This window comes from Cnephaeus nilssonii, assembly GCF_951640355.1.
Source record: "Cnephaeus nilssonii genome assembly, chromosome: 7".
NCBI classification, from domain to species: Eukaryota; Metazoa; Chordata; class Mammalia; order Chiroptera; family Vespertilionidae; genus Cnephaeus; species Cnephaeus nilssonii.
Genome location: NC_137078.1, coordinates 49,665,380 through 49,680,054, shown reverse-complemented (window position 1 = coordinate 49,680,054; position 14,675 = coordinate 49,665,380). Strand labels below are relative to the sequence as shown.

The 14,675-nt window shown below is 39.0% G+C and overlaps 1 protein-coding gene across 1 annotated transcript in view; it reads right to left on the bottom strand.

Moving 5' to 3' along the window:
- SLC44A5 (solute carrier family 44 member 5) overlaps positions 1-14,675 on the bottom strand; it is a gene marked incomplete at its 3' end in the record, with an annotated part of 331,574 nt that overhangs the window by 23,224 nt on the left and 293,675 nt on the right. The window contains exons 8-11 of the mRNA XM_079776139.1: positions 12,789-12,912; positions 11,147-11,230; positions 8,686-8,798; positions 1,497-1,628 (exon numbers count right to left, since the gene is read on the bottom strand). Coding sequence (XP_079632265.1) covers positions 1,497-1,628; positions 8,686-8,798; positions 11,147-11,230; positions 12,789-12,912 — 453 coding nt within the window. The remainder of the gene's footprint in view (positions 1-1,496; positions 1,629-8,685; positions 8,799-11,146; positions 11,231-12,788; positions 12,913-14,675) is intronic.

Sequence of the window (14,675 nt, the reverse complement as noted above, 5' to 3'; positions counted from 1 at the left end):
GATGTCTGATTTTTATAGTTAAAAATGACTATAAATGAAACAATTCTTCTACAACATAGTTTAAAAAATGGGTTTGTTATGTGAAGAGAACTAGTCTGATAAAAGCCAGCAATGGGAAGCCAAAGAGCAAGGGTTTGGTGTTCTGATCCAGAACTGTCCAAGGAAAAAAACAACAACAGCCCAGCCAGTGTGGCTCAGTGATTGAGCATCAACTTATAAACCAGGAGGTCATGGTTTGATTCCTGGTCAGGGTACATGCCTGGGTTGCAGGCTCAATCCCCAATGTGGGGTGTGCAGCAGGCAGCCAATCACTGATTCTCTCTCATCACGGATGTTTCTATCTCTCCCTTTCTTTCGGAAACCAATAAAAATAAATAAATAAATAAATAAGACCAAGACCAAGGAAAAGAGAATAACTCCATTGGGACAAAGGAATCTGGTGGGGGCTTCTGTGCAGCAGGGCTAGGTCATGAAGCTTGGCATGGGCCTGAAGGAAACAGCTCTCAAAGCTACTTGAGGCCCTCTGATTAAAAAGCTCCTCATTAGCAATCTTGGTCCCCCTAAGCTTTGATCCCAGGAAAGAAGTGTCCAAGACGGTCAGGGAGAGTGTAAAAAAATAGTGTATCAAATAGTGTAAACCTAAAAGTATAAAACAAAATGGCACTCTGGCAACTATGTGAGCCTATACAAAAGCCTAATGGCTTTTAGGTGACATGGCAAAACCAAGTTTTCAAATTTATAGGATGGGACCCAGACCTGGAGTCAGGATGCCCCACCAAGATACTGACCCCTCTGAGTCTCTGGGCTCCTTTACCAGGCCTCCTTGGCCATTTCGTGCCTGGCTCTCAAACTTCAACAAAATAAAGATGAATTTTCTTTTAAAGCAACATGTAATTAGAGAATTTAAAAAATTTTTGATGAAAGCACATGAATCTCTGAAGTGCAAGGAATATTATAATAAAACCATTCTAGGAATATAGGTTTAAAGCCATCTCTGAAATCATCTTGCTTTAAAATTTTGTTAATATGACTTTAATGAATTTGATAATCTGAATAACTAGTTCAAAATATAAATTTATTTTAGTTACTTATTACTCCGATTCCTATAATAAAGAGTTTAAAGTTTCTGTTATAAACATTTTCTTTTTTATCCCCTTTTTCTTTTTTTTAAACAAGTTTGAAAAATCAAGCATTTGTTTCCTTTTAAAATACCTTTCTGGATATCAGGTTAATGGCTATAAACATCCACATCCAAAGCATTTTAAGTTAAAGGCAAAAACTTGAAATCATTGTCAAATAATATTTTCTTAGACTATATGATAAATTCCACTCAATTACTTTTCCATTTACTGTAGCTAGTAGAATTATAAACACATTTACTTTAATGATAATAATAAGTATATTCAACAGGTTACACCAACCCAAGCTTTCCTTTAGACAAAAAGATGCATTCTCGTTATTACAATTTTAACAAACACTGTTTAAAATCCACTCACTAAATGCGAACCATGTTTGTTTCAGTTGTAAGTACATGCTTATATCAGTCTGAATCCCGAGGTCATATATAGTTATGTGAGAATTTGGGCGTTCCTGGAGATTCCTGTACTGTTGGTAACAGTGCCATATTCCTTGAAAAAGAAAGAAAAACAGACTAATATAAAATGTTATTTTCTGAAGTATAAGTTATACACTTATAACACATCTACATGTATTTGATCAGCATGCTTATTTCTACAAAGACAAGATTCATATTTACATAGTAAATATTTTATGTTGGTCTAATAGTCTAAATATGCTACTTTATTCAATATCAGAGTTTTCAGTGTTTGTTTGGATGACTGTGGCAACATTTGGCTTTAAATGTCCTTTTGACTAGAAACAACCTTAATGTCCATCAGTAGGGACTGGTTAAATAAATCATGGTATACTTGTACAGTGGAGTGTTATATTCCCTTATAAAGAGGAGAAAGTCTAGTGATATTAAATAATTTTTATGATCTTTTGTTAGGTGAAAAGAGCAAGGTACAAAATGACAAAATGTATGCTGTAATTCATATAATAAGAACAATTTATATATATATTTTCTTATACACACATAGTCTCTCTGGAAGGATACATAGAAATATAATATTTTTTGCTTGCAGGAAGAGAAATTTAGTGACCACAGAATAGAATGAGAAGGAAAATTTTCACTGTATAAACTTCATACTTTTTGAACTTTGAAACATGGGAATATATAATCAACTTAAAAAGCAAATTTAAAAGGTCATTCAAATTGCAAAAAAAAAAAAAAAAGCCCATTTCAATTTTTTTTTATTGTGTAGTCATGTCTTAGTGGAACTTCTAAAGCATATTCTTATCAAAGTTTGTGTCTAGGCAAGGCAAACAGGGACTAACTATATTTTCTTCCAAACTCTATATTTTAAACTCTATAATGACTTCTTAAATGATCTAGATAAAGTGGTAGTAAAAAGAAAATAGAGTTAAGAGGTCCACTAATTTTAATGACCAGTAGGTCTGGATTAGGTCCATTGGAAATGTCCCAGCAATAATGAAAAAAACAAAACTACAGTTTTTTAAACCCCCTAACTATAAACAAACAGGTTGTTTTGTTTTGTTTTGTTTTGTTTTGTTTTGTTTTGTTTTGTTTTGTTTTGTAGATATAAAGTGAAGGAGAGAGAGAGAGAGACAAGACTAGACTAGAAAAGACATTTGTTTTTCAAAGAGATATGACAAATCTGTTTCAAGCCCTGTTTTTTAAGTATATTTTTAAATTTCCCTTTTAAAAAAACTTTATAGAATATTTGACACATACAACATTACATGTAGTACAAAAATAGTTTTCAAAGCATAAAGTAAAATGAACACATATGAATCTATCACCTAGCTTACGATTTTATAATCTCAATTTTGCTCTAATTTTGCAAATTAAAAATTTTTATTCTACCCAATGTCTTCATCCTATCATCTTCTTGCCTCTTCCTGACAAAGAGCAATTATTCTAAATTTTGTGCTTATGATTCTCCTATTTTAACAAGAAGATGTGTTGAAATGTCCCCCAAAGGGAGATTTATATCTCATACAAATTTATTATTTACTAGAGGCCCGGTGCATGAAATTCATGCATGAGGGGGTGTGTACCTCAGTCCAGCCTGCACCCTCTTTAATCTGGGACCACTTGAGGGATGTCCGACTGACCGCTTAGGCCCGATCCGGCAGTCGGACATCCCTCTCACAATCCAGGACTGCTGACTCCCAACCACTCACCTGCCTGATTGTCCCTAACCACTTCTGCCTGCCAGCCTGATCACCCCATAACCACTCCCCTGCCAGCCTGATTGATGCTTAACTGCTCCCCTGTAGGCCCAATTGCCCCTAATTGCCTGCCAGCCTGGTCACCCCTAACTGCCCTCCCCTGCCAGCTCAATTGCCCCTAACTGCCCTACCAGCCTGGTCACCCCTAACTGCCCTCCCTTATTGGCCTGGTCACCCCTAACTGTCCTCCCTTGCCAGCCTGGGTGCCCCTAACTACCCTCCCCTGATGGCCTGGTCACACCCAACTGCCCTCCCCTGCAGGCCTGGTTGCCCCTAACTCCCCTCCCCTGCAGGCCTGGTTGCTCCCAACTGCTCTTCCCTGCTGGCCTGATCGCCCACAACTGCCCTCCTCTGCCGACCATCTTGTGGTGGCCATCTTGTGTCCACATGGGGGTGGCCATCTTTGACCAACTTGTGTGTTGGAGTGATGGTCAATTTGCATATTACCCATTTATTATATAGGATTGGTTTATTTATTTATTTTTGTAGTTCTGTGAATTTTGAAGCTACTTTATTAGATGTATACATGTTTAGAACTGGTATATTTTTTTAGTGAATTAAATCCTTTTTAATTTAATTCTTGACTCCCTGCTCTCTCTCATGAGCTGCATTAAATCCACCAGGAAATTCAGTTGGTTCTACATTGAAAATGTGGCCTGAGTATCCCTAATTTGACACATGGATTACTGCAATAGCTCATCACTGGTCTTGTTACTTCTTCTCTTGCCTCACTCCTGTCTCTTCTCAACTCAGGGACTAGAGTGATCATCACTACACATCACTCCTCTGCTCAAAACCCTACAATGCCTCCCTATACTTCACTCAAAGTAAAAGGCAAAATCTCACAAGAATCTATAAGTCTCTGACCATCCAAAAAGTCTCTGACTTAATCTTCTACTTTTCTCCCTTTTACTCAGAACCCCCATCCGTACCAGCCTTCTAGCCATTTCTTTAACACACTCCTACCTTAGGGCCTTGCTCTAGCTATACTCACTATCTGGAACTTGTCTCTTATCTCCAATAGCTAATTCCATTGCCTCCTCCAAGTGTTTTTTTCAGATCTCTTTTCAAAAAGTCTACCCTACTAATATTACAAATTTTACTCCTTGTCCTATCAGGATACTCTCAATCCCCCTTTACCTGTTCTACTTTTTCTTTTCCCATAGCAAATATCACTTTCTAGTAGATAATTCACTTAAGCTGTAAGCATCAGGCTAGCAAGAACCTTTGTCTGTTTACTGTTCTATCTCCAAAGCTTAGAATGGTGCCAGTGCACTGTAGCTGCTCAATTGACATTTGTTGAATGAACAAATAAAACAATGTAAACCCAGCCCAGTTGGTGTGGTTCAGCACTTGGGTGTCAGTCCAGGAACCAAGAGGTCACTGGTTCGATTCCTGGTCAGGGCAAGTGCACAGGTTGTGGGTTGATCACAGTAGGGGGGTGCAGGAGGCAGCCAATCAGTGATATTCCTTTCTCACCAATGATTCTATCTCTTTATCCCTCTCCCTTCCTCTCTCTCTAAAAATGACCCCTGAGCTTTAATCATCCTTCCTCAATAATATTCATGCATAGTAACAACAACTAATATTATTTATCGAATAGTTGCTATGTGCTAGGCAGTTTTCTAAGTACTTTATATACACTATTTTATTTAATACAGATTCCTATTATATAGATGCAAAAACTAAAAATTAGAGAGACTATGTACTTGCAGAGGATCACATAGTTACCATGTAATGAATCTGAATTGTGCCTTTTTCAATCTCCAAATCAATACTTGTAATTATGTTGTTATATGGCCTCTCCTGTGTAACTCTTAATTTGTTCTGAGAATTGTTCATCTGCTATTCATGGGCACTTGCCCACAAATAGCCTGGCTTTTTCTCTGGTCAGTATGACACATCCACATTGTTCTCCGCCCTAGTAAATAGGCTGCTGTCAGTAGGAAATGGTTGGTTTCCCATGATATATTGACAGTTGATTTTCCAAGAGAGTAACAGATGTCAGTTACATACTGTCTTACTTACACTTCCAAATCTAGTTGGACATTTCTCCACTCAATGAATAGCTTCAAGCTTACTTGCCACACCATTAATTGCTGGGTTAGCACTACCTAGGGAGTCAATAGAGAGCTAAAATTGGTTGTTTTACCTGCACTTTTTATATATCAACCATCTTTCTCCCTTTTGTCAAACTTTTCTCCCTTTGCCAAACTTGGACTCTAGCCAATTTCAGATTTTTCTTGCTTGTTAAGGCAAGTCAGTGAAATCAATAGCAAACTTTACTGGCCTTCACTTCATGATGATATTAAAAGGGTGATTGAATCACATGCTCAGACTCTAAGGTGGCAAAGAGCAGAGGTTACTTTGAGCTCCAAGCAGAAACACAAAAAAGGGCTCTTAAACAAAAGGCTTTCTGGGGAGTTTCTGATGAAGGGACAGCAGGTCCTCCATCAGACTGACCCGCTTGTTCATGGGCAGCTGCACAGCAGGAGCAGGTAGGGAACACCTAAAGAGACTCAAATGATTAGAAACTCACTGAGAATAAAGAGGAGGATAGTAACAGTAACCCAATCCGTAAAGTGCTTACTGTGTTCCAGGCACTGTTCTGAGAGCTTTGTACTCATTGTCTCATTGAATCCTCACAATCTTGTGAAATGGAGATATCATTGCAACGATGTTATGGATAAAGAAACTGGGTCTTATAATCATTAAGAAAGTTTTCCAGAGTTCCCCAGTTATACATTATGGATCTGGGATTAGAACTCAGGCTACCTACTGAACCTGGGGATTCTACAGCATTATTCTTTTTCAATTACAGTTAACATTCAATATTATTTTATACTAGAGGCCTGGTGCATGAAATTCATACACTCGGTGGGTGGGGGGGGGTCCTTCAGCCTGGCTTGTGCCCTCTCGCAGTCAGGAAGCCCCACGATTGATTGCCCCGCAGAGGAAGGCCCTGCCTACCGCTGCCAGCTGGGTAGCCTGGGCTTCCCTCTATGGGGTGATTATGGGGCGATGGCAGGGGCCCCCCGACCAATTGCATTGCACCCGCCTTGGCAATGACAGTCAGTGCTGGGTCGCCACGGCGCCTGCAACCCAGGAGGGACTGAGAGGTCAGCAGTTCAGCCCGCTCACCAGTCCCCGCCCACACGAGCCTGCTGTGCACGCAGCCTGGCGTTAGGTTGTCTGTTTGATCGTTTTGGACATTACGGATCCTGGCTCTTTATATATTAGGATTAGTTTCCAGTGTACAGCATAGTGGTTAGACAATTTATAAAATTTACAAAGTGATCCCCCTGGTAAGTCTAGTACCCACTTGCTACCATACATAGTTATTATAATATTATTTACTATATTCCCTGTGTTGTACTTTATATTCCCATGACTATTCTGTAACTACCAATTTGTACATATTAACTCTTCACCTTTTCACAAAGCTCCCCAACCTCCTACCTCTGGCAAACATTGGTTTTCCATAACTATGAGTCTGTTTCTGTTTTGTTTGTTTGCTTATTTTGTTCTTTAGATTCCACATATAAGTGAAATTATATGGCATTTGTCTTTTTCTGTCTATTTATTTCACCTAGTATAATACCCTCTAGATCCATCCATGTTGTCAAAATAGTAAAATTTCATTCTTTTTTATGGCCAAGTAATATCCCATTATATACATGTATCACATCTTATTTATCCAATCATCTATTAATAGGCATTTAGGTTGCTTCCATATCATTGTAAATAATGCTTTAATGAACATAGGGATGCATATATCTTTTCAAATTAGTGTTTTGGATTTCTTCAGATAAATATCCAGAAGTGGAATTGCAGGGTCCTAAGGTTCAACTGCTTCCTTATACTGATATGTGTAAAACTCTTCTTCTTTGAGTGACAGAAATAAGAAATTGTTATTTTGGTGTCTGCTATCATAAACTGCTTTTCAATCAAAATGGTGTTGTAGGGGAAATCATTTTTTTGAATAGAAACCTCCCAAGCATTCATATATTGGCCCATGCATTTATTAGAGGACCAAAAGGAAGCTGTCATACTATTCCTTGGGAGAGACTTTGATTTATTTTTTAGTGTCACATTGTACAGCTTTTGGAGGGATTGAGTCAGTGGTTAGATTTCAACCTTGACATAAAGTTAACTCTCCATCTAATAAGTATAATTCAGAATACCTGCCTCTAGAGAGTGATGCCTCATGATAGCGTGCTGGCCAATTATTAAAGTGTGTGACAGTGCCTGGATTAAAGGTACTAAATTGAAAGGGAAAAATAGATCACATTTATGTAACTATGCAGATGTGGCCTTTGATCTAATAGAAAAATTAAAGGAATAAGTTGTCTGAAATGTTTTTCATTAACTTAAGAGGGATATTTTTATTTCCTTCTTAATACCCATGAGACATGACACCAAAGGCTGCTAGTGATAAAGAGTAGAACATGATAAAAATACTTTTTTTCAAGATAAAGAAGAATGCTGGTGAGGATGTGGAGAAAAAGGAACCCTTGTGCACTGCTGGTGGAAATGTAGACTGGTACAGCCACTGTGGAAAACAGTATGGAGTTTCCTAAAAAAATTAAAAATGGAACTCCCATTTGACCCAGTAATCCCACTTCTAGGAATATATTCCAAGAAATCAGAAAGGACATATGCACCCCTATGTTCATAGCAGCACAATTCACCAAAGCTAAGATTTGGAAACAGCCTAAGTGCCCATCAGCAGATGAGTGGATTAGAAAACTGTGATACATCTACACAATGGAATACTATGCTGCTGTAAAAAAGAAGGAACACTTACCATTCGCAACATAATGGATGGACATGGAAAGCATTTTGCTAAGCGAAATAAGGCAGTTGTAGAAAGAAAATATCACATAATCTCACTCATTTGTGGAATATAATGAACAATATAAACCGATGAACAAAAATAGATCCAGAGACAGAGAAGCATCAAACAGACCGTCAAACTTCAGAGGGAAGGCGGGGGGCGGGGTAAGAGATCAACCAAAGGACTTATATGCATGCATATGAGCATAACCAATGGACACAGACACTAGGAGGGTGAGGGCATGTGCTGGGGGGTGGGGGTGGCCAGGGAGAGGTCAATGGGGGGGGGGGAAAGGAGACATGTGTAATACTATATGTAATACTTCAAACAATAAAGAATTAAAAAAATAAAGAAGAAAAAAGTTATAGAGAAAATATATGCAAACAAGTAATATTTCTCAATTTAACACTTTTTGGGGAAGCAAATGATAATGAAATTCACTGCAAGAAAATGCTTTTTTGCAATTGATAATGGCAACTGAAAAGAAAAAGGTAATTTTGATATTTGGTGACCTTAAAAGGGGTGATACCTACCATAACCTATAATTCCAAGCACACCCAATACGAAGACCCAGAAGAGGAATCCAGCTATGAACCTCAGTAGTAGTAGAAACAGCCAACTGAGAAGCATGGCAATTGTCAGGCCACTAATGGAAGAAACACAACACAAACACAGGGTCAAGTGTGCTAAACATGGCATAATGAATATAGCAAGAAAATGCTTTTTTTTCTATTCAAAATAATTCTCAGATCATTTTATTTTACCTGGCTATAGAAACATTTGTAATGTTTAAAAGCACAAACAATGGTTTCTGTTAAGACTTTGTATGAAAGAGTGGGACCATCAGGAATTCATACATGACTCATCTTCCTGTGCCTAGGTAAACTGAAGCTTGGTATCAATCATTGTTCATGGAAAAACACAATTCCTCCAACCTACAATTGGGACTATCTGCCACAGTTGCCATGTTCTATTCTTTTTTTTCTTCACACCTATCCACTGTGCTGTCCTATCTACCTAGAAACCTTATGGAAACCTTATGCAATATAACTGTCTAGTAGTCAGGAAAGAGTCGTAGGACAGAAAGACAGTAAGACTAACTGCCCTGCACAGATCCTGAACTCATGATTTTGTAGTCATTTTCACTATGGTCTAAATTTCCTTTTAAAAATCACAGATACTTTAATGCTTCTATTCAATTGAGAGATTATTCTATGGCATAGTCCAAGGGGAATATTCAAAAAGGTCGGGGGGAGAGGGGAAGAAATACAGATGTTTATTCTGTGTATTTTAAATTCCTGTATAAAAATTCTAAGTGAATAAACTAAGTCACAGCATATCACTCTTTGGCTTGATAGTCATTACACAGATGAGAGCAGAAGAGCTGAAACTAAGGGGAGGTGTTTATGCTCTAATGGTATGAGTGGGGCTAGGGTAGCAAAGAGGTTTCCAGTGTGTGTGCCGGGAGTGAGGTGGGCAAGAGAGTTTATCAGAATGTATACCTTTCAGACAAGAGTGAAAGAAGAAATATGGACATCATCTAGTGATATTTGGGCCTGACGACAGGTGAAGCAGTTTAACTACTATTAAGTATAGACTATAATTTCTGCTATAGAGATATATCCTGAAATTGTAATACGCTCTGACAATAATTACTGCAATTGTTTAACACAAGCATTGAAATGAGTAAAATCTCAGAAAATTAGTTTTACAGATCTAAAATTACTAACTAGTATGTTATACACAATACAATTTGACTTTAGTAAGCACCTTATAGTTAAATATATCTATGTTGTTCCCTTAGTATTTTTATAAATGTTGCTTGAACTGACATTTTCAATGCACCTTCTATGTTCCAAGAACTATAATAGGAGTTAGGAAAACAAAGATGAGTTAGACATAATTATCACAGTAAACAGTTCATGGTTTATCAGAGGGAAAGAGCCAAGTAAACACAAAATGGTAGGTAGGTACTATATATAAGATAGGTATGCATGTGTATGTGTATTTAGGTATGTAAACACACACACACACACACACACACACACACACACACACACACACACACTGGGTATAAAGAACACAGAGAAGGCAGTAACTAATTATATCTGCAGGAGTCAAGTAAGACTTCGTAAATGACATAAAAGCTGATTTAAAGTAATGAGATAAAGTTGCCTAGGGCATAAAGAAAGATAATGCTAGGAAAGAGAACAGAATGTGAAAAAACATGGGAGTTTGGCAGACTAGGAATGCTATTTAATGTGTTTAGAATATAAGGTTAATCAAAAAGCCTGGGTGGAGATGAACCTGGGAAACTAAGTTGGACTAGGTTGCAAATGGCCTTGTCAGTATCTAAAGAAGTTTTCGCTTTATTCGTTGATCAGTAGGCAACCATAGATGCTTTTAAGACACAAGAAGGTGACAAAACAGCCAGAAAGTGACACAATGTCCTTAGCTATATCAAACACATGTACCACTCCAACAGTGGCACTGCATTTTCAGGACTGCAAATCTTATGTCTGAAAATTTTTAATTTCCTCATCTCTTCATATTCTTTTCAGCTCCTCATAAGTACAGTGACCTTTGTGGATGATGATAACAAACATTATGTAGAAGGGATGTATTAAAGAATAAGAATGATCCCTTGGAAGTCAAGGAAGGACAAGTGACAAAATAGGCCAGAGAAATAACACTGCATCCACCATAACAGGTGATGAGAAGCCAACGTATCAGATGCTGTCCCCATGTAACTTAAAGTATATGTATCTTAATGAATATAATTAAAATTTATACCCTTATAATTTCCTCTCAATACTGGGCATATTTCCAAATATCTTTGTCCCAGTTTTATTCTATAGGAAAAAACAACATGGCAGAAACTGAGGCCTGAGTCAACCTTGAATTCACGAATATATTGGGAATTTGAAAAAAGAGTTTTACCAAGATAAAATCAGAATCGGGCTGGGGGAAAAAAACATCTATGTTTTTACTTACATGAGAATCCAATACCAACTCATTGCATAGTCTTCAAACACTTTCATTCCAATTGCCTTTGCATCGAGGACTTTATTGATATTTCTGAATTCAAAGAAGGGGAAAAGTCAATGTTCTTGTTATGATAAAAGGAATTTTGCAAGCTGCTGCTCAGAGCATCTTTTTAGAAACCATTTATCAGTAGTGACTCGTAGACACAGCAGTTCATGAGATGTCTCTTTGGTAAACCTACAAAGGCGGCTGTATCTATACACAGAGAGTCATTAAGGCTTTCAAATATGGTGAACAGATCCTTTTCCAACATATGTGACATGCCCTAAATATTGCAGAAGCCTAACTATGTGAAATAAATTTAAATGTAAAGATCAGCTTTTAACTTACAAGATCCATAGAGTCAAGAATAATCATCATCTTTAACTCACCTTCTTAAAACTCTGAGAGCTCTGTAACAATGGGCACATACAGAAAAGTGCACAAATCATTAGTGTCCAGTTTGATGAATGATCAAAGTGAACACATGTAAGTAACTACAATTATGTCATCCCTTTTCCATTGTACCCCAATTACAATACCTTTCCCCTTTCCCTAAAGCAAGGGTGGGGAACGTCAGGCCCATGGGCCATGTAAGTCCCGCAAATCATTTGGTCTGGTCCTGCCAAGGCACTAGGGGTGAGTTAATTAAATGTTTGACCAAATACAGCAGGCTAAGTTTTAAGTTGATAATTTTGTATGGCCTGCAAATGGTGTTATAAAAATCCAAATGACCTTTGGCAGAAAAAAGGTTCCCCACCCTGCCTAAAATTACTACAATCCTGATTTTTGTGATAATAATTTCCTAGTTTTTAGTTTTACCACTTATACATGCATCACAGGGTAATTTAATTTACTGGTACTTGTTTTTGAATTTTCTTTTATTAATGGAATCGTACTTGTATTATTCCACATTGCTTTCTATTTGCAAAATTTGTCCATGTTGCTATTATATTCTCAACATGCAGATACTGTACTATTCTATTAGAAATGCTAAAAGTCTTTTAAGAAAGAAATTAAATTTTAGAATACCTTTATTTTTCATTCAACAACTAAGCAATGCAATGGTACTCTGTGTGTGTATGTTTGTGAACACATGTGTGTGTGCTCCCTGGGAATTATGTTTTCCAATGTGGAAAACCAATGGAAACAGGAAATTCAATCCATTGTAGTTAGTATGTAGACATACTAACATTGTAGTTAGTACTGAAACAGCATTGGCAGGCTGTCTCACCTTTCGTAAAGGCCCTATCCCATAGCTTTGTTATTTCAGCCGTATTTCTTTAAATGGTGCTTTAAAAAGCATAGGTTTTCTAAAATTATGTTCATTCAAAAAGCAAGTTATATGATGATATTTCAGTACATTTTCTGATGTCTCATTTCTATACCTGTTGATAATGAAAGATTCACCCCTTTTGAAAATCATGATTGTTCTTTCTAATTTCTCCTTTAGATGCTTTTCTTAATGAGCACAGACCAAGCTCTCCAATCCACAGTGACATGTCTATTTCATAATACATAATTCTTCCTGTGTTAAACTAATAGAAGCTTTAGTTTTGGGTACAAAAATGGGAAACATCAAAACTGAAAATGGGAATTGAAGCAAGCATACTTTGCAGCTGCCCTGAGTTCTACAGCATTTCTTGTACGCCCTTTTCCATCTTCGAATGTGGTCTTATTTCCTACTGTTAAAGTGCCATTTTTAGTAGAGAAGTCAGGGAAACACCTCCGAAGAACTGTAAAAATAAATGAAAATTATGGTAATCACTTTTCTACCTCCTCCCTTTGTTAAGCTTTCTGTTATTTATAACCAAGTTCTTGCTAGACAATGTATAATTGCTACTGAGCAATTATAATTGCTCATTATTTTATGGTCAGAAAATTGCCTGATTATTATAAGACACATGGAAAGCAAATATAATGACAATCTGAAGCTACATTCTAAACTTAATTATGTTATACATGGTACATTCATCAAGTAAGATATACAGCACAGGTTTTAAAAGAGGAACTCTGATACTGTAGCTCTCATGTAGTTTTTAAAAGACTACATTTAGAGATCAATGATGAGGGAGAAAAGATGGCGACCGGCAGGAAGGTAGGGAGAGAGAGAGTGTGAGTGAGGAACCCATAGAGGAGAGTGTAGATGTGTGTGGTGTGTGTGTGTGTGTATGAGATAGGGTCAGTTAGATTCTGCAGGTCTTCCAAGGGGCTCCCGAACAGGGCAGCCCTAGACGGCGGAGCCCCGCGCACAAAGCGGACACTTCTCGGCGGTTGGTGCGGACGCAGAGACCACGCCATCTTGGGAAACAGAGCTGCCTGAGACTCGGATCCTGGCTTCTGACACAAACCAGGACCCTGCAGCCACTGGGGACAGAGAACTGCTATCACAGCTTCAGACAAACAACAAGAATCCAGACTTCCTGGCAGATTTCCGTGAGTCAAAGAGCCTATCCCCCTCCTCGCAGGCGCTGATAGCACCAGAGTAACTGATAGACCCGCCCCTCCCCCAAGCTGCTCACGGGCGCGCGCACAGACAGCGCCATAGTAACTGATAGACCTGCCCCTGGCCCAAGCTGCCGAGCTTTGCACAGGGACGCGCTCCCTCTTAGGGAATTTGGCGCGCGCTCGCGCACGGGACAGAAGCAGCTCCCCGTCGGGGAAATCTGTCAGTGCGCACAGAGGGCTCCCCTTCGGGGAATTTGGCTCGCGGGTCACAGCTCCCCCTTCGGAGATTCTTAAGAGGGGCTTCCCTTTGGGGAATTTGGCACGCAGGACGGACTCCGCCCCCCTGCTGGGACTTTGGGAGAGTGCACTGAGCCGGCTCACCTTCAGGTTCTTAAGAATGTGCGCTCTAGCCGGTTTGGCTCAGTAGAGAGAGCACACACAGGACACAGCCCCACTTCAGGGAATTTGGCACGCCGGACACAGCTGCCTGGGATCCCTGACTCACAGCGCATTCACACTAAGAGCCAGCGACCCCAATTGTTGGTGCGTGCACACACAGGGACCCTGATTCTCAACGAGAAACCGCACAAGGCAACAGAGACTTTGACACTCGAGTCTTGGTGCAGACACAGGGAAACTCTGACTCCTGGCACATGCTAAGGATCTCATTCTCGGCACATACCAACAGTGTGGTGCAGACAGGGCCCCTGATTCTAAATGTGCACACGAGACCACACGGAACACTGGGGACACTGATCCTGGGCAAGTCTGGTTCCCACCAACCAAAGACAGCCACACGTCCTAGTGTCAGTGCACTTCAGTGAAACTAGGGTGGAGCGAAGTCCCCACAGCACACGGCCCAGGTCCACGCAAACAGAAGCTTGAGCTTTCTGGTAATAGCCAGAATGGGGAAATGAAATAACTCACAGAGGAAAGAAAATGTGGAGTCGCCAAGAAAGGAAATTAGTGAAAATGAAGCTTGCAACATGACCGAAAAGGAGTTCAGAGTAATGGTCATGGAATTTATACATCGGATGGATGAGAAAATCAA